The sequence below is a fragment of the Sus scrofa genome, chromosome X, assembly GCF_000003025.6.
Source record: "Sus scrofa isolate TJ Tabasco breed Duroc chromosome X, Sscrofa11.1, whole genome shotgun sequence".
NCBI classification, from domain to species: domain Eukaryota; kingdom Metazoa; phylum Chordata; class Mammalia; order Artiodactyla; family Suidae; genus Sus; species Sus scrofa.
In genome coordinates, this window is record NC_010461.5 from 16,514,887 (window position 1) to 16,534,187 (window position 19,301).

Here is a 19,301-nt window from a genome sequence, read left to right on the forward strand (position 1 = left end):
AGTATTAGAGAGGGCTGATGGTAACAGGGAGTAGAGTACACCCCAGAGCAAGCAAAAAGATTTCAGAATTCTCTATGGTAATTCTTCCATTCACTGTTAGAAATCTGACAGATCATTTAAAGGTAAAATGCTTTGAAAACACTAGAGTCTTAAGTTTAAAGAGATCAAGTAAAGATCACAAGCTAGTAACTGGCAGACTTAGGACTCAATTCCAGGTTTTCTAACAACTTCCAAAACAAGGATCTTAGCATTATACCATGCTGAGACTGTCACAGGGCTCTTGGTGGTTCTCCACCCAAGATCAATCACAGGAACATAGAGACTTCCCTGGTCTTAGTAAATGTTCTACATCTCTTGGGTCAGTTCACTAAACTGATTACAGAAATGGTCTCTGAACTTTTGGTAGCACACCCTTATTAGTGAAAAACATGAGCATATACCCAGTATTTGTATACTCATTGGCTTGTAATTATATACATATACTTTCTGTATTATTATCTATATTATACATGGATGTGAAACTATAAAGAAGTTCTCTTTCTTTTCTACACCCTAAAGTGCTGTCTCATCAAAATCTGAAGACTAGTGGATTACAGACTTGAACTCATGATGCCAAGTTCACTGGTTGGATTCTAGCATGTGTCAGTGAGCCTCCTGTGGGAACTACTGTTTAATAGCCTAACTGAAATCTATTGCCTTTATATCATGACGTTGTGAAGAACTATACACTGTAATATGCTATATGTTTTTCTACTTTTCTTTCTTGGGTTAAGTGGGATGTGATTTATTAGGCTGCAACATTTTTTCATGTTATATTTCACAGCAAACACCTACCACAACTGTCTGTCACAAATAAAGATGCAACACAGGGAGGGAAGGATTACTGAATTATAACCATTTTGCATTTTGTTGCAGGTACACAGGAGCAAGCCTTACCCTTACAGCGTGAGCTACAATTAGGCCATGAATCAAAATAAAAAGCAGTTACTGTTCAAGAAAGATTTCATCTTTAATAACTACCATCTCTTTCCTTTCATGGTAAAAATTACTAAAAAAAAAAAGTCTCTCTTTGATCCTTCGTATGATAGACCCATTAAAATATCCACTATATATCAAACATCATACTGCGAATACCTTTCGTTCTTTCTATTTCTAATAGTATCATCCAGGTACAATCCTTCACTACCTTTCCTGTAGAAAACTGAAACTAGCTTGGTCACTCATAATGTCCCTTTCCTCTACTGCCACTCCAATTCATCCTCCTGATAAATTCATTATCTGAAAGTAGGTAACTTCAGTTATATGACCAGACTGCTCAAAAACTCCTCTAAATTTCCCTAAATTAAATGCAGTGCTTTACCCTGGCACTGGAGGCCCTCTACAATATGGAATCAACCTGCTTTTCCAGTATTATTTCCCAATATTCCCTTACCTTTTGTCAACTTGGGTTATTTCCTGTTCCCTAAATGTATTGTTTTTAAAATCAAAGTAATACATGCACATGGGTAACAAACAAATCAAATAGTGGCAAAATAGCTTATGTGGAAAAGCAAGTCTCTTCTCACCCCCATATCTAAGTTCTAAAAAAATTTAAGTCTCTCTATAGCTACTTTGATAATTTCTTAGAAGTCATCTTCTTCCTCACTGTTCGATAATTATATTACTTTCATATAAACTTTATTTTTTCTATCAGTTTTAGACAGAATTCTAAGCCCTTACTTTGTAAAAGGAGGGTAAAGGTGCCCATTACATTCTTTCCCTCAAACTTCCCCCACCTGGAACTTGCTGTATTTTTACATTTTTATTAATATTAAGGCTATTAAGAAAATTAACATTCTCTCCTGTAACCACAATCAAATCATTTGTGCTCTCTCCACAACCTGATCCTAAAATCTGAAAGTCTGTATAAGCAGCCACGTTTTCATGGCAACCTATTGTTCAAACACAGGCTAGGAAGTATATTAAATATCCTTTCATAGTGGCCCGTAACTGACTTCTGGGACAATCCAAGGGGACTTTATTTTTTATTTCTTTATTTTATTTTTTGCTAAAGGGGACTTTACATCTTAGCTTTTAACTATATTTTCCATTCTTCTGAGAACCCTCTCTTACCCCCCATCAGGACTGGTTGTTCTTTAGTCTTTGCTGCACAGCTATTACCTTGGGATACATCTTCAGTGCTTTCCTGGTTGAATCCCTTATTTTCAGTTTCCTACATTATCTCTCTTTCTTAGATTACTCCCTGTAACTTCCTAAGAAAAGTGATGTGGAAGAAAACTTTCTGGATCTCACACATCTGAAAATGTCTCTATTTTGTCTTCACATTTGTATAGTTTGGCATGCTACCAAATTCTACAATAAAAACAATCTTGCCCAAGAATGTTGGCGCCATTCGTCCACTGCCTTCTAGCAGTCAGTGCTGCTGATGAACTGGATGATGCTAGTCTGATACAAACTTTTTTGGTATGTGACCTGGTTTTTGTTCATGGCATCTTTTTTAGGATTTTTCTCTGTCCTTGTACTTTTGAAATTCTACACTAAGATAAATATGGGTCTCCTTTTCTTCAGAATGCTAGATGCTTGGTGAACCTTTATAATCTTAAGACAAATTCTTTACCTCTGGGAGTATTTTAACATTTCTTTGATAATTTCCTCCCATCCACACTTCAGGGTTTCTCTTTTTGCAACAACTCTGTTAGTTGGATATTGTACGTCCATAATTGAATTCGTTTTTTTTTTTCTTTCTTTCTTTTTGTCTTTCTCAGGGCCCCACCGGCGGCACATGGAAGTTCCCAGACTAGGGGCCGAATTGGAACTGTAGCTGCTGGCCTACACCACAGCCACAGCAACACAGGATCCGAATGCACCTGTGACCTACACCACAGTTCACGGCAACGACGAATCCTTAACCCAATGAGCGAGGCCAGGGATCAAACCTGCATCCTCATGGATGCTAGTCGGGTTCATTAACTGCTGAGCCACAACAGAAACTCCTGGAATTGAATTCTTATCCTTTTTTCCATTTTCTGTCTCTTTTCTGAGAGACATCCTTATTTTCCTCCCCAATACTAAATTTTTTGTTCTGACAAATCTTACTTTAAAACAAAATTTCAAGTGCTTCTTTTCTCAATGTTTCTTTTTTTAAACAGCACCTTCCCTCATTCCCTTACCATCTTCCCATACCTCAAAATGGATGCAATCATTTCAAATCTCTTTGAAGATATTAACCAGAATTTTAAAAATATTTTTCTAGGAGTTCCGGTCGTGGCACAGTGGTTAACAAATCCAACTAGGAATCATGAGTTTGCAGGTTTGACCCCTGGCCTCCCTCAGTGGGGTTAAGGATCCAGCCTTGCCGTGAGCTGTGGTGTAGATTGCAGACACAGCTCGGATCCCACGTTGCTGTGGCTCTGGTGTAGGCTGGCGGCTACAGCTCCTATTAGACCCCTAGCCTGGGAACCTCCATATGCCGTGGGAATGGCCACAGAAAAGGCAAAAAAGAAAAAAAAAAATCTTTTTCTAAGTTGGGATGCAAAAAAAATGTTCTTGGGAGTGGAGAGAAAAGATAAAAGCTACTGTTCTATCCCCAACAAATTTTTCTGTTACTTCTAAGTTTAAATTTTTACTAATCATACCAGCAAAACATTTTCTATCTACTTTTCACTGGGATCGTCTAGCTCATACCTAGAATTCAATGAGATGGATGCAGAGAGGAATATCAAATTTCCGAAGACACTGATTACTAAGGACAGACTGATATTTGCATGTGACAAACCTATCTTAAGTCCCTAAATCATCTGTTACTGAAATAAATCTGTCATATGAAAACAGAGAACTATAGTTCGATAGTTTGTCAAATTGTGTTTTTGCCTATGAGTACAGAGTGAAGCAGCTATAGTTTTAAGGAAAGAGAATTTTATCAATGAAGTAGAGCAGAGATATAAGTTATATCCATTATAATTAGTCTGTGAGGCTCACACTGTTACATTTTCCAGCATAAGTGTACTTTAAATGATAGATGGATTCCTGCCTATTCATTATCACTAAAAACTTATGTTGTGGATTTTAAAAAATTATAGTAAAATCCAAAATTTTATTTTTACAAAGTCTACATTTATTTGACAAGAACTACTTGTAAGCAAAACTGTGAGGCTGGCAGCTGGTCCACATCACAACCCTGTATCATTCATCTACACTCCCAGTACTTTCAGACATTTGCCACTCCAGCCCAGGTGTTCAACACTCTCAAGGTATGAATGGGAATTCATTTGTTCATTCATTTAAACATTCATTTATTGAACACCTAATACATGCCAAGCACTCTTCTAGTTGTCTGAGATACACAATAAATGAAAAGGCCAAAATCTCTGCTGTTTTGGGAGAGATACAATAATAATAATAATGAGAAGAAGAAGAAGAAAGTTCATGTTAGAATATGATAAATACCATGGGAAAAAAAGATACTAATTTGGATAGGAGAGATCAGAAGTGCATGGATGGAAAGGAGAGCTTAGGATTTTAAATAAAAGCATCAGGGTAGGCTTTACTGAAAAGGTACTATTTCCCAAAAGAAGTGAGGGAGTCAACCATCTGGGGAAAAAATACCCCAGGGAAATGGACAAACCACTGCAAAGCCCAGTGTGGAGCACACATGGAGATAAGTGTTTGGATTAGAGTGTAGGATGGAAAGGAAGAAAAGAAAAGGTTCAACAGGGGACTAAAACTTGGGTGGCTCTTTGTGCTTTTGCATCCTCGATTGCCTGACCCTGATGGAAGTGTTTCTGATCTGTGACAAAGGTTCTTTCCTTTCTTGTCAGAAGGCAATTTGGATTATGGGCCAGATACTGTGCTAGGTATTAGCAACACTAAGATACAGAAGAGTATCCACCTACCAGCAACTTACCTAGGCTTTCAAAGATTACTATTGGATAAATACCTCTTGAGATATGACCCTGATAGGTAAAACCAATTCAGCTCAGTTTTTAAAATCTATAATTTTAGGAATTTGTAAAGAGTATAATTTTAGACATCAGAGAAAAATGGAAGAAGAAAATTCATGGACAAGTCGATCTTTTGGTGTTCCCATAGTCAGAGAAAGCCACCTTGTTTGTTTCCCAGGACCAGCAAAAAGTACGTAGTTTCCCTCTTAAATGGTTTCTGAGGTTCACCCTTTTAATGGGAAAAAACTAAACATTTCCTTCTTAAGTTGAAAGGGAAAAAAATAAAATTTTGTTCTTAAAATGCTTCTAGAAAGGGTGAAAGGAAAGGAACTGAAATCGATGTTACCTACTTGAGTTATATAAAACCCAATATTGTAACATGAAAACATCTAGAAAACAAACTGGGTGACATTAACTGATTTTAAAGAATGATTCAACTGTTGGCACTATGCCCTGCCTTGTATACATAATTTCCTTTTTCCTCCCCTCCCTTGAGTCAGGAAGTGTGTTCTTAAGGCATTGGTATTTTTTAAATTGTTTTGAATGTCAGAAAATATTGTTGAAGCTTGAAATAAAATGTTTAAGTATTCCTTAGCAAAAGCCAATAAATAAGTATTTTCCAATCATGGATATGTTAACCATTTTTTGCTCTATTGTTAAAAAAGACCTAACGAAGAAAAAGGGTACACTGTATTTACCTCTAAAATATAATCCAAAATTAAATAAAGCACTGCTCTCTATATAGATATCTACAGTTCCATAATGTACAGTTTTTTTTAAATTTTAAAAAAGATATGTTAGTTTTTTTAGATGATCAAGATGCATAAAAATTATTTGACTGTGACACATAATTAAACTGGTTGTTCGAGCTGTAGTGAGAAACCACATTTTAATTTATTCTAGACTACAATTTGACCAAATCCAATTTACGTGATTGCTAATGGATGATAAATATGCCCAGCATTTTTCATTCAACCAAATTCTTTAAGAGAGTATGCTAGCTAAGCCAGCTTCTTAAATCCACATTTGATAAAACAGCATTGCCAGTTCTCCAGGCTAACATTCTCAACAACTGCTGCAAAGAACACAGTTTTTTCCCAACTGGGAATCATGATCGACAACTTTAAATCTCTTTAAAGAATAACAGTTGATTTTGGCAAGATTTTTAGATTAAACACAATGTAAATTATCGTTCAGTAAGCACATTTTAACAAAGTAATGCTTTGAAAACTATACCTACTTTAATATTAACTTGCTTGAAGTTAAATATAACTGATTAAAACCTTCAAATTTTTAAAAGAACCAATTTCAACAAAAATCTGATTTTAAGTTCTTGACTGTTTAAAATAATATATTCCCCAAAATACTGCTTACATTATTATTACACAGCAATCCTCTAAATATTAGTAAGTTAGCAATTTTGTTCACGCTGAGTTACACCCATCTGTTTTATTATACAAAATTACAAACATTAGAAAGATAAAAATTACTTTAGCACTAAGAAGCTAATGTAAAAATAGGTTTATAAAATATACAGAGTTGAGATGTATAATATACATATAGTAAACAAACACTGCCCTTTAAATATTCCATAAGAACTGGTTTTGAATTCTGAAAAGCTAAAAGAATGTATAAAATGAAATTATTTAATTAGTACAATTATACCTAGCTCCAACCAAAATATTTTAATCTTTAAGTTGAACAAAGCTTACCTGTATAGAGCGAACACGAAAAGACAAAAATTTAAACATGGCTACGAAACCATGACGGTGATAAAAGAATTTGACGGTAAAACTTAAGTTAGAAAGGGAAGGCCAAGCCCCTGCAAAGTTTTTCCCTACCAGCTGTTCCGGTGATTAGAAAATTTCCTGTCAGGCGGGTCCTGAATGCTAGAAAAAGAGGCCTGACAATTTTCCTGTGGTAAAAGAAAGGAGAAACGTAATGACGAGGGCACTAATGTAGCTGATAGGTAGGGAGGCCAGAACAGGAAACCAAAACAGATTTGCTGATAGCAAAATCCTGTTGAAATGTTCTTTACTCCTGCTTCCCAGAAATCCAGACAATTTTCACGACTAGTGAAATGAACATAATTTTATTTCAGAATCCTGAGAAATGCCGGTTTTTCTTAACTATATGACACTTTAAAAGCAACTGAAACTAGTTAGCACTATTAAAATAATAAAAGTCATGGATACACATGTGAAATTTTACCCTTTGTAATGTTTATACACACTCCAAAGGATAGTTTCAAGACTATTTTAAGGTTATGTCTATATATAGACATGTCATGGGTGTTCCCTGTCAACGAGGAAGAGTTTTCTAACTATGAGAAGAAAATGACCCATATGCAAAAACCTTTTTGAGTCTGATGTAAGGACAAATTCTTCCCGTATTAAATGAAAGTAAATTAAATTTAAATTCACACTGGTTATAAACATCAATTATCAACCAGGATAAAAACATCAAGATTCATAGCTAAAACTCACATTCCTAGCTGATAAAATCTACATTTAAAAAAAAGTCCACTCCCTCAGTTATTAGTGAGCAGAAGGAACATTTACTGATGAAGTCAACCTGTAAAAGAAGGAGCGGGTCAACCTACCAGACAATCCCTTACTCCATTTCATCCTCTAATAGCTTTCACAAGTTCTTTTAAGATATTTTTGTTTTGGAAGCTATTTTTTAAAGCATGCCAATATTCAGAACATGATCACTGACCTCATAGCATTTAAACAAAACCAAAGGACAGAAGCATGAAGCGCTATGGGAAAATACCTAATGTACACTTAATCTATGCAGAACCAATAAAAACCTCAAACGTGAAGCTACATAGCCTATATGAATTCAATAAAATCACTGAATTTGCAAAACCTGAAGAATCTCTTGAAATCACCAAGCATGCTCCAGGCTTAAAGGACTATGGTCAAGGTAGGCACATATCTGGTAATAGAGCTATCTATCATGGGAGCTCAGTGCTGCTGTCCTGTAATGAACAAACATTAGAGGGCCCATTAGGTGCTACAAGCACCATGTGAAAGGTCAGGGCTCTTCCTGTTAGATCAAATTTTTATGGCAATGTTCTATAAATGTTACTGCTAGATCAAATTTTTATGACAGTGTTCTATAAATGACCTAATGTAAGTTGAAGAGTAAAAAAAACTGCTCAATTTAAAAAATTATTCTATGTAACCAAGTACATCAGAATCAACCAGGACTCAAATAAATATCCCAGATAAAACTTTCAATTCTGCTCAGGAAACTGTGCATATTTCTTGATTAAAAGTGTGTGCCTAGGGAGTTCCACCATGGCTCATAGTTTAAGAGAGTCAGTGTGCCCATCATGGCTCAGTGGTAACAAACCTGACTAGTATCTATGAGGACGTGGGTTCGATCCCTGGCCTTGCTCAGTGGGTTAAGGATCTGGCATTGCCATGAGCTATAGTGTAGGTCAGACGCAGCTAGGATTCTGCATTGCTGTGGCTGTGGTGTAGACCGGCAGCTACAGTTCCGATTTGACCCCTAGCCTGGGAACCTCCATATGCCATGGGTGCCGGCCCCAAAAAGCAAAAAAAAAAGTGTGCCTAAATTTTTCAGCAAGGAAAGCATTAAGGAAGTTTTCCATTGCCACATGAACCCGCTCATCTCCCAAAAGGAATTACTTAAGGCTCCTTATAAGACTGCAAAAGGGCAGCAAGCCTAGGGCAATCACCCAACACAGAACTGCCATCTGAACATGAGGTGCTTCTTAAGAATGTCAAGAAGAGGCAAACATCATGGTTACTGCTGAACCAATTAAGGTGTACAAAAAAAAACAGGGGTGTCTCTGTACAGAGCCATCATCAACTTTACTCAAGTAATACTTAAGAACAGGAGCAACCAAATAACCTTTTTTGAATTTAAAGGATGAGTCTAAATTGGGTTTAATGACTAAGTGATGCTCAAGTTAGCAATCCACATTGTTCTTTTTAATATTACCACCAAAAAAATGAAGCAATATTTCAGATATCAAAACTAAGTCTCCCTGATTTGAAATACCTTAATTAAAATAGCATGGTACTGCTGTATAAAAGATAAGCAGAGTGACAGAAAAGAATAAATGTGAAAGCTGAAAGCATTTCCACTAGGATTAGGAAGAAGACAAGGATGTCCACTCACACCACTCTTATCAACATAGTTTTCGAAGTCCTACTGTTGGCAATCAGAGAAGCAAAAAAAAAGGAATCCAAACTGGAAAAGAAGAAGTAAATGTGTCACTGTTTGAAGACAACATCAAAGTCCTAAAGATGTTATCTGAAAACTGTTAGAGCTCATCAATGAATTGGGTAAAGCTGCAGAATACAAAATTAATACAAAGAAATCCCTTGCATTCCTATACATTGACAATGAAAGATCAGAAAGAGAAATTAGGGAAACAATCTGATTTACCACTGCATCAAAAAGAATAAAATACCTAGGAATAAACCCATATAAAGAGACAAAAGACTCATACTCTGAAAATTATAAGATGCTGGTGAAAGAAATCAAAGATGACGCAAACAGGTGGAAAGATATATCATGCTCTTGGATTGGAAGAATCAATATTCTCACAATGACTATACTACTCAAGGCAATCTACAGATTCAATGCAATCCCTATCAAGTTACCAATGATATTTTTCACACAGCTAGAACAAAAGATATTAAAATTTGTATGGAAACACAAAAGACCCCAGATAGCCAAAGCAATCTTGAGGAAAAAAAAATGGAGCTGGAGGAATCAGGCTTCCTGACTTTATACTACAAAGCTACAGTCATCAAAACAATATGGTACTGGCACAAAAACAGAAATATAGACCAGCAGAACAGGCTAGAAAGCCCAGAAATAAACCCAAGCACTTATGGTCAACTAATCTATGACAAAGGAGGCAAGAATATACAATGAAGAAAAGACAGTCTCTTCAATAAGTGGTGCTGGGAAAACTGGACAGCTACATGTAAAAGAATGAAATCAGAACATTCCCTAACAACATTCACAAAAATAAACTCAAAATGGATCAAGGACCACAAGGCCTGATACTCTAAAACTCTTAGAGGAAAACATAGGAGAACACTCTTTGACATAAATCACAGCGATATCTTGTTTGATCCGCCTCCTAGAATAATGAAAATAAAAACAAAAATAAACCAATAGGACCTAATTAAACTTAAAAGCTTTTGCCCAGCAAAGGAAACCATTTTTTTTTAAAAGACAACTCATAGAATGGGAGAAATCCTTTGCAAACAGAGCAACCAACTACAGATTAATCTCAAAAATGTACCAACATCTCACGTGGCTTTATATCAAAAAAACATACAATCCAATCAAAAAATGGGCAGAAAATCTAAATAGACATTTCTCCAAAGACATACAGATGGCCAAAAACATATGAAAATATGCTTGACATCACTAATTATTAGAGAAATGCAAATCAAAACTAAAATGAGGTATTACCTCACACCAGTCAGAATGGCCATCATCAAAAAGTCTACAAACAATAAATGCTAGAGAGGATGTAGAGAAAAGGGAACCCTCCTAAGCTAGTGGTGGGAATGTAAATTGGTGCAACCACTATGGAGGACAGTATAAAGGTTCCTTTAAAAACTAAATATAGAACTGGAGTTCCCATCATGGCACAGTGGTTAACGAATCTGACTAGGAACCATGAGGTTGCAGGTTCGATCCCTGACCTCACTGAGTGGGTTAAGGTTCTGGCTTTGCTGTGAGCTGTGGTGTAGGTTGCAGATGCGGCTCAGATCCCGAGTTGCTGTGGCTCTGGCGTAGGCCGGTGGCTATAGCTCCGATTCGACCCCTAGCCTGGGAACCTCCATATGCTGCGAGAGCGGCCGAAGAAATGGCAAAAAGACAAAAAAAAAAAAAAAAAAAAAACAAAAACCACCAAAAAACAAAACGAAAACTAAATATAGAACTACCATATGATCCAGCAACTGCACTCTGCACATATATCCAGAGAAAACCATAATTTGAAAAGATACATGCACTCCAATGTTCACTGCAGTGCTATTTACAACAGCCAAGACATGGAAGCAACCTAAATGTCTATCAACGGAGGAGTGGATAAAGATGTGGTATATGCTACATGATATACATATATTTAAGTATAATTAAAACTAATCATAAAATTGTTTAAAAGAAACCCATGTATATATAATGGAATATTACTCAGACGTAAAAAAGAATGAAATAATGCCATTTGCAGCAACATGGGTGGACCTAGAGATTATCATAGAGTGAGGTCAAAGACAAATATCATATGAGATCACTAATATGTGAAGTCTAATAAAAACTGATACAGGGTGGGGGGATGTGCTGGGGGTTTGGGATGGAAATGCTGTGACGATCATTGTACAACTATAAATGTATTATATTGAGCAATAAAAAAAATTAAAAAAGAATGCCTTAAAAAAAACTGATACAAAGGAACTTACTTATAAGTCAGAAACAAATTCACAGATTTCATAAGCGATCTTATTGTTACCAAAGGGGAAACCATGAGGGGGAGGGAGGAATTGTGAGGATGGGAATAACATACACACACTATTGTACAAAATAGATGATTAACAAGAATTTACTGTATAGTTCAGTAGGTTCTGATATATATACTTAACAAATTTCATATATACACACACACACACACATATAAAATACCAATTCACTTGGCTATACACCTGAAAGTAAAACACTGTAAGTGAATTACACTCCAATAAAATTAAAAAAAAGAATAAATGTGACATGACATCTGAGGGAGATGTTAGGACATGTGGCTACCTGTTCAGAAAATGCAGAAGCCATAGAGGAAAATACTGATGTACATTTGATTATAAATTTCAAAAAATCCTTTACATCAAAAGGTACCATAGAGTTTCAAGACTAGCTCACATGATTACAATCCCTTATAATCGTGTTACACACTCATCACTGAGCAATTGTTTTACTTGATTGTGTAGCTATCTCCTAACCAGAATGAAAGCTCTTAAGGCCCTCCAGTACATTGCTTATGCCATTTAATAGTGTTTAAGCACATCCCATTGCCTCTACCAGATTAATCTCCAGAACAGGCACCATACTTATATTTGTATCCTCAAAGCAAACAGTACACAGGAAGAACTCAAATAATGGCTAACCAATTAAGTATCAATAACTAGATAGTATTGTTGATAATTTTCCTCCTCTTTTAACTATCTTTAAATTTATCTTATTAAATTTCCAGCTAGTTTTTCATTTTTTCATCTTACTGGTTTTATCAGTTCCCGTCGTGGCGCAGCGGAAACGAATCCGACGAGTATTCATGAGGATGTGGGTTTAATCCCTGGCCTTGCTCAGAAGGGGCAATGGGATCTGGCATGGCCATGAGCTGTGTACAGGGTCACAGACGTGGCTTGGATCTCATGTTGCTGTGGCTGTGGCGTAGCTGGCAGCTGTAGCTCCAAGTGGACCCCTAGCCTGGGAACTACCATAAATGCGGCCCTAAAAAGCAAAATAAATAAATAAATAAACAACACTTACTATAAAAATTATCCATGTCCAGTATAGAAAACTTAATAAACAAAAAGAAGGGGGGAAAACAGGGGAAAAATTCACTATTTTGGCTCTTTCCAGTCTTTTTCTGTATATGTACATGTACACAGTTGGACCATACTACACATATATCACTTTTTTTTTCTGTAAAAGGCCAGACAGTAAATGTTTTTGGCTTTGCAGGCCTTATTGGTCTCTTTCAGTACTGCCATTACAGCAGGAAGGGGAATGGGTAAAGTTGTGTTCCAATTAAACTTCATTTACAAAAATAGGGTATAGGCCTTGGGTATAGTTTTCTGACCTTTGTTCTCTATCATTAAGGTCATCTTCTATACACTACTGATGATTGCAGAGGATGCTACTATACAAATCCCCTCTTGGTGGGTATTTGATCTTCTATATTGTTGGGATGTCCCCATTCTTTGTGCACATTCACAATGCACTAGAAATACTTTCTAAAAATGGCACTGTATTTCTAGAAGTAGAGTATGCAAGCATTTTAAAGTTTCTTGATCCTCACTTATTTGCCAAGTTGTCCTCCAAGAAGAACCTAAATAATAATGAGGGAACAACACCAAGACCTCAGGCAGGAGCAAACTACTGCCAGACAGGGCCAGTCATGGGCTAAATCTGGTCCTTGTTCATCTCTATTTACGTAAGAGCTCCTGCTGGTTTTACTCTACTGTGGCTACTGCTGACTTGAGTAGCTGCTACAGTAAACTCACTGGTCACAAAGCCTACAATATTTACTGCCCAGCCCTTTTATATACAAAGTTTGTTGACTCATGGTCTTGAGCCCTCAAATAGAATGCAAAAATGCAAAACCCTGAGATTAGGAATCAGCTTAATGAATTCAAAACACAAAGGAAAGACCTTGGTGGCTAGAATGTGGTGAACACCAAGGATGATACCGGGAACAATTAGGACACATATCGAGCACATATTGAGTATTTTTAGAGATCAGCTTTCATATCTTGATCACTAAATGGAAAGATTGTTCAGAAGTACACAGTCCCTTACCCTACACAAATTAAAGATGTCATGCTAATATCAATCAAAATAACTGGAAAACATTTTAAAAGACAATTTAGTGTACACTAACATGTAAAAAACACAAATGAATTCATAGTGAACATTTCTATAAGGAGAACATTCATCTCAAAAAAGAATGATAAAATTCATGTTGAAGATATGCTTGAACTAGGATAGTATGAAAAAAAGAAACACTTTATGAAACCCAATTTCTTCTTCTTTTTTTTTTTTTTTTTTGCTTTTTAGGGCTGCACCTGTGGCATATGGAGGTTCCCAAGGTAGGGGTCAAATTAGAGCTGAAGGCTGGGGCCTACGCCACAGCCACAGCAATGCCAGATCCTTAACCCACTGAGTGAGACCAGGGCTCAAACCTGCATCCTCATGGATACTAGTCGGATTCATTACCATTGAGCCATGATGGGAACTCCGAGGCCCAATTTCTAAAGCTATCAGGATAACATGAAGTAGCTGCCTATTTGATAATCTGGTTTCTTTCCTATCTCAATTTTTTTTGGTCTTTTTAGGGCTGTACCCATGGCATACGGAGGTTCCCAGGCTAGGGGTCTAATAGGAGCTGTTGCTGCCAGCCTATGCCAGAGCCACAGCAATGCCAGATCCGAGCCGTGTCTGCAAGCTACACCACAGCTCACAGCAATGCTGCATCCTTAACCCCACTGAGTGAGGCCAGGGATGGAACCCTGCAACCTAAAGGTGCCTAGTCGGAATGGTTTCTGCTGCACCATGAAGAGAACTCCCTTATCTCAATATTTAAAAGAGAATTCCTTAAGTGTCAAGCCATATTAAGTAGTGCCTCACAGACTATCAAGAAGTTTGGATTTGATTTCAAATGGGAAGCCAACTTTCCTCATTTTAGGCAGCAGAATTAATACCAGTCCTCAAAACCTGTAAGTCTTTTTCCTTTTTCCTTTCTCTTATCTTCATTATCTAATTTCCTTCTCTTCCTATTTAATCCATCAACAAATTCCACTTGTCTCTGAAATAAACCTCAAACCTATCTATTTCTATTTCTTCTACCACTCTCAGTACAAACCATTATCATATAGTGCCATCTAACTGGTTTTCCCCCTTCTAAATTTTTCCTGTATAGTCCTTTCTCTTCACGGCAGCCAGAATAACTTTAAAACATTAATCGGACCAGGTCGTACCCTACCTCATACTCTTTAATTGCTTCCCATCCCAGAATAAATCCCAAATTTCTCATATGGAGCATAGAGCTACCGTGATCTTGAGAAAAGACTCAGTAAATCATTTAAATATAATGTCAGTGTTTGGTTTTGAACTTATTTTAATCATGTTAATGTCAGACTACTTCCTCTACTAAAAGAGGGATATTTAATTTTATAAAATGTCTTTTTATTATCTACTAATGTAATAAACTTAGTCTTTCTCCTTTGACCTACCGATTGGATAACTTAAATCAATAAATGTCCTAATATGTATTTCTGGGAAAATTCCATCGTTTTAATAGAAGTCTGCATTTGATTTGTAAATTTTTAAAAGCATTTTTGCATCTGCATTCACAAATGAAATTGGCACACTTTCCTTCTATGTGTTAACTTTCACTTTCAGGGCTAGGCTATGCTAACTTTACAAAACTGACTAAAGGCAATGCAATTTTCTTCTATGCTTTCACATATTTTAAAGACCATATGCATGATCTATTTCTTGAGGTTTCAAAGTATTTCCTACTAGGGCCTTGCACTGTAGTGAGGGCATGTGGCAGTACGCATACTTTAATAACTTAAATTTTTCCCTTGCTATTGGTAAAGTCATAGGTTTTCTATTCCTTCCTAAACTGTATCATTTAAGTTTTCTTAGAAAACCACTTTTTTCAGCAAGGCTTTCATATTAGCATAGAGTTATACTTAATATACTATCATGTTTTTAAAATCACATTTATGGCAAATTTCAATTATATCTAAAAGTAGACAGAATAGTGTAACAAATCCTCATGAACCCAGCACTCATCTACAACAATTATCAACTCTTGGCCAATCTTGTTTCATATATTTATTTCCCCCACTCTCATAATTATTTTGAAGCAAATCCCAGATATTATATCATTTCACCTGTAAATATTTCAGTTGTTATACCATGTTTTAATCTCCTTCCTATCTATGGGCACACCCTATTTTGCCTTTCTAATGTTGTGTGTTTGCTTTTGTTTTTATTTTCCCTGTTTTCGAATTCACTGATTTTGGAATTTGTATTTAAATCCTTTCTCTTGCTTTTTATAGGTTTACTTGGTAGTTTTTTTCTAGTTTCCTTCACTGAATCCTTTGTTCCTTTATTTATAAATGAATTCTCATTTATCAATAAATTCCTTTCAATATAATGTATAATTCTAACAATATCATTTAAGATACTACTATATGCTAAGACCCATGCTTTATAAGAAATTATTTGAGTTAATTCTCACCACAGTAAGAATTATTATCCACACTATAGATGAAGAGGGTAAGACATAGAGAGAAGTTAAAGGATCTGCTACGCAAGTTCACAGTTTGGAAATGGGAATGGCTATGAGGCTGATGGGAGCATAGCCAGGCAATACTATCTGGGGAAGGAGCCAGTGGCTGATTTAGGTCAGAAACCAGGGTACTAAACCCTTAGATGAGACCCTGAAGGAAGACAGCTCAGTAGAGGGTACATGGCAGAGTTCCTGAACATTTTTTCTACACCATACATTATATTTGTCTGACAAGACCTGAACCTTGGTCAAACCCAGTTAGCAGTCATCTTCATGACTTCATGACAGATGAATCCCACTGGAGAAAAATGAACTACTATGATAAAAACTTAAAATTAACCTGTTCTTAACTAATTCCTCTGGATACAACTGTTTTTGGTATAAATCAATTTTTCAGACACTAAAGGGTTTAATATCTAAGGATTTACATTTAAGTATTTGAGAATTATTCTGTAGCACACATGCGTCAGCAGATAATGTCCTAAAGTGCTAAGGTTCTAAGATTTTAGAGATAGGAAATAAGTTTCATGATCATCAACTTGAATCAAATGGTAGTGAATTCCTAGAGCACTGAGAGGGGTTGCTTCTAAGGCTCTACGTCAATGGAAAGCACACTACCTTCCACTCACAGTATCTCCCCTGACCATAAAAAAGAGAGGGCAAGGGGGCAGCACTACCAATGTCCCAGGCTGAAATCTTGCGGTAAGCAGCAATATAGCCTAGGGGGTATTGCTGGTCTCCCTATTCACACAGATTTTTCCTGCTTAGCCTGGAGTTCTTTAGTCATGTTTATCTAAAATGGTTAAATTAAGTACAGAGGTTACAACTTTCAATACACCAATATTTCAGGTTGACTCAATAAACCATTCATATTTGAACAGAACTTAATCAAAAGAATTTTAATTATGGTTTAGATCACTTAAACTGAAAAGAAGACATATTGTGATGAGTAGACTACAGCAGAGGAGAAGTGAATGTGGATTAGAGGGATCAGAGGAGTTAGGCAAGCCGCGATTTTTTTTGGTGGGGGGGGCACATCTATGGAGTGTGAAAGTTCCCAGGCTAGGGAGTGAACTCATGGCACAGCAGTGACCAAAACCACTGCAGTGACAATGCCAGATCATCAGCCCACTGTGCCGCAAGGGAACTCCAAGCCATGATTTTTAAAAAGGAGGGTTTTTGTTTTTGTTTTTTTGCTGCACCTGCAACATGCAGAAATTCCCAGGCCAAGGATCAAACCCGAGCCATAGCAGTAACCCAAACCACAGCAGTGACAACAGTGGATCCTTAACCACTAGGCTACCAAGGAACTTCTGGAGGGGGGGGGTGCTGTATTTTTTAAAAAGCTCTTAAGGGTGGGAGAATGGGACACTTGAAATGAAAAAAAAAAAAAATAGCCCTGAAAGAGAGCCAAAAACATAGCAAAGGAAACCTTACATGCTTGGAAATTTGGCTTTTATACACATACTCCATTTAATGGCACCATGAAGTACTAATTATAATGCTATTTATCTCAGAAAATACAACTTCCTAAGTGGTATATGCTTAAATCTACTAGAGCATATTTTCCCATGTTCTAAATGCTAAAATATACTCTCAGGCAATGAAAGTTAGAACAACAGACAATAGTCTACACAGTAAGTCAGTAAGTGTCGTTATCGTATCACTCCACAAACGTTCCCTGCCAATGAGGGCTCTATTGTGCTTTTCTGTGTTGAGTGGGTTCTTCACTGTCTCTATTGTATACTCGGCCAGGGCTTCTGTTTCTGTAGTTTATTTTGTCTTTGACTCATGACAACTGCAAGAGTTGTGCAAGTGTGTGCTAGATTCACGACTATGCGTATCATTTTGGATGTTCAAATGCAAGTTTTACCGTAGCCTGAGGGAACCTTCAAGGAAATGATGGAAACCAGCAGACAAATGGGACCTGATGAAATTCCCTGGATATCGTGAAGGCCTTCATACACACCACTGCTGCTTTAGGGTTATTATATGAATGGTAGCTATAGCATGTGTAGAAGTCAGAAGGAAGTAGTGCTAAAGGCCCATCATGCCTGAAGGGGATTTGAAAAGACTGGGGCAATAACAGTGTATTCCTGCCTATGTTGTTCCTAGGAGTGCTGCTCTTTAACTTGGCATCTAAGGTCATTTACAATCTATTTCCATTTTCTTTTTAAACCATTTTTACCTCTACTGCTTTTAACTAGCTTTCTCCAATTCTTCACAATCATGCATGTGACTCTGATACAAGAGCTATAAAGACTGAGTTGATAATAAATACTATGTTGAGGACTGGAGTAATATAATATTTACAAAGTTAATGCTATAAGCGATTAATGTATGCACGGTCATTAGAAATAAACAATAAGGGGAACAGAAAGGACCAAGTTAAGAGAAAGTCAAGTAATTGTACAATTTTGTCTGAGACAAGGCCTACTGTTAGCTGCAAAATTACTGGATACCATCCTAATTCCTAAGAGGTATACTTTATCCCTGATGAATGGTCTAAGAGAGCAGGATCAGCCTCTGGAAGGAAGAGGACAGGAAAATTAACACTCACTGGGCTCTTACTTTGTGCTAGGTACTTATTTACCTTCTTTAATTCTCAAACCTCAGAAGAACCTTTTCCCCAGCAATATAAGGACCACTAAGAGAATTATTTCCTCACTAAGCAAAAAATGCTTTAATGATTCTTGGATGATTATGGAGACCTGAACTGCCAAGAGTCCCTATTTCTTCAGCATGGATCATAAGAGCCTGGCATCCTCTGGCCAGGTGAGAAAGGATAGAAAATTCTGGCATCCAAGAAGATATCTTGGCTTCAGATATCTTAGCACTCTACCTTCTGCTATTAAGGCAGTCTCTCTCCCAGCTCTACCACAACAAAGGATAAAAACAATTAAGTCTCTTGAGCAGAAAATGGAGAACAAAAGGCATGAGCTGGAGCAAGTTAATTGGTGAGGAATTCAATTATACATAAATATGAATTTCACTGTTTACTGCTTAAAGAAATATACTCTAGTTACATTTCTTGTGCATAATGTTTCTTTTCTTTTTTTTTTTTTTTGTCTTTTGTCTTTTTTGTTGTTGTTGTTGTTGTTGCTATTTCTTGGGCCGCTCCCGCGGCACATGGAGGTTCCCAGGCTAGGGGTCGAATCGGAGCTGTAGCCACCGGCCTACGCCAGAGCCACAGCAACGCGGGATCCGAGCCGCGTCTGCAACCTACACCACAGCTCACGGCAACGCCGGATCCTTAACCCACTGAGCAAGGGCAGGGACCGAAC

The 19,301-nt window shown here is 36.9% G+C and overlaps 1 protein-coding gene across 10 annotated transcripts in view; it reads right to left on the reverse strand.

The window, feature by feature from the left end:
• Positions 1-19,301, reverse strand: part of RPS6KA3 (ribosomal protein S6 kinase A3) — a 124,454-nt gene that overhangs the window by 62,486 nt on the left and 42,667 nt on the right. Inside the window, exon 1 of one of the 10 annotated variants that reach the window (XM_013985980.2) lies at positions 6,653-8,336. The exons of the other annotated variants lie outside the window; for them this stretch is intronic. Coding sequence (XP_013841434.1) covers positions 6,653-6,691 — 39 coding nt within the window. The 5' untranslated portion in view covers positions 6,692-8,336. Of the gene's footprint in view, positions 1-6,652; positions 8,337-19,301 lie in introns of those variants that run through there. 10 annotated transcript variants of the gene reach the window in all.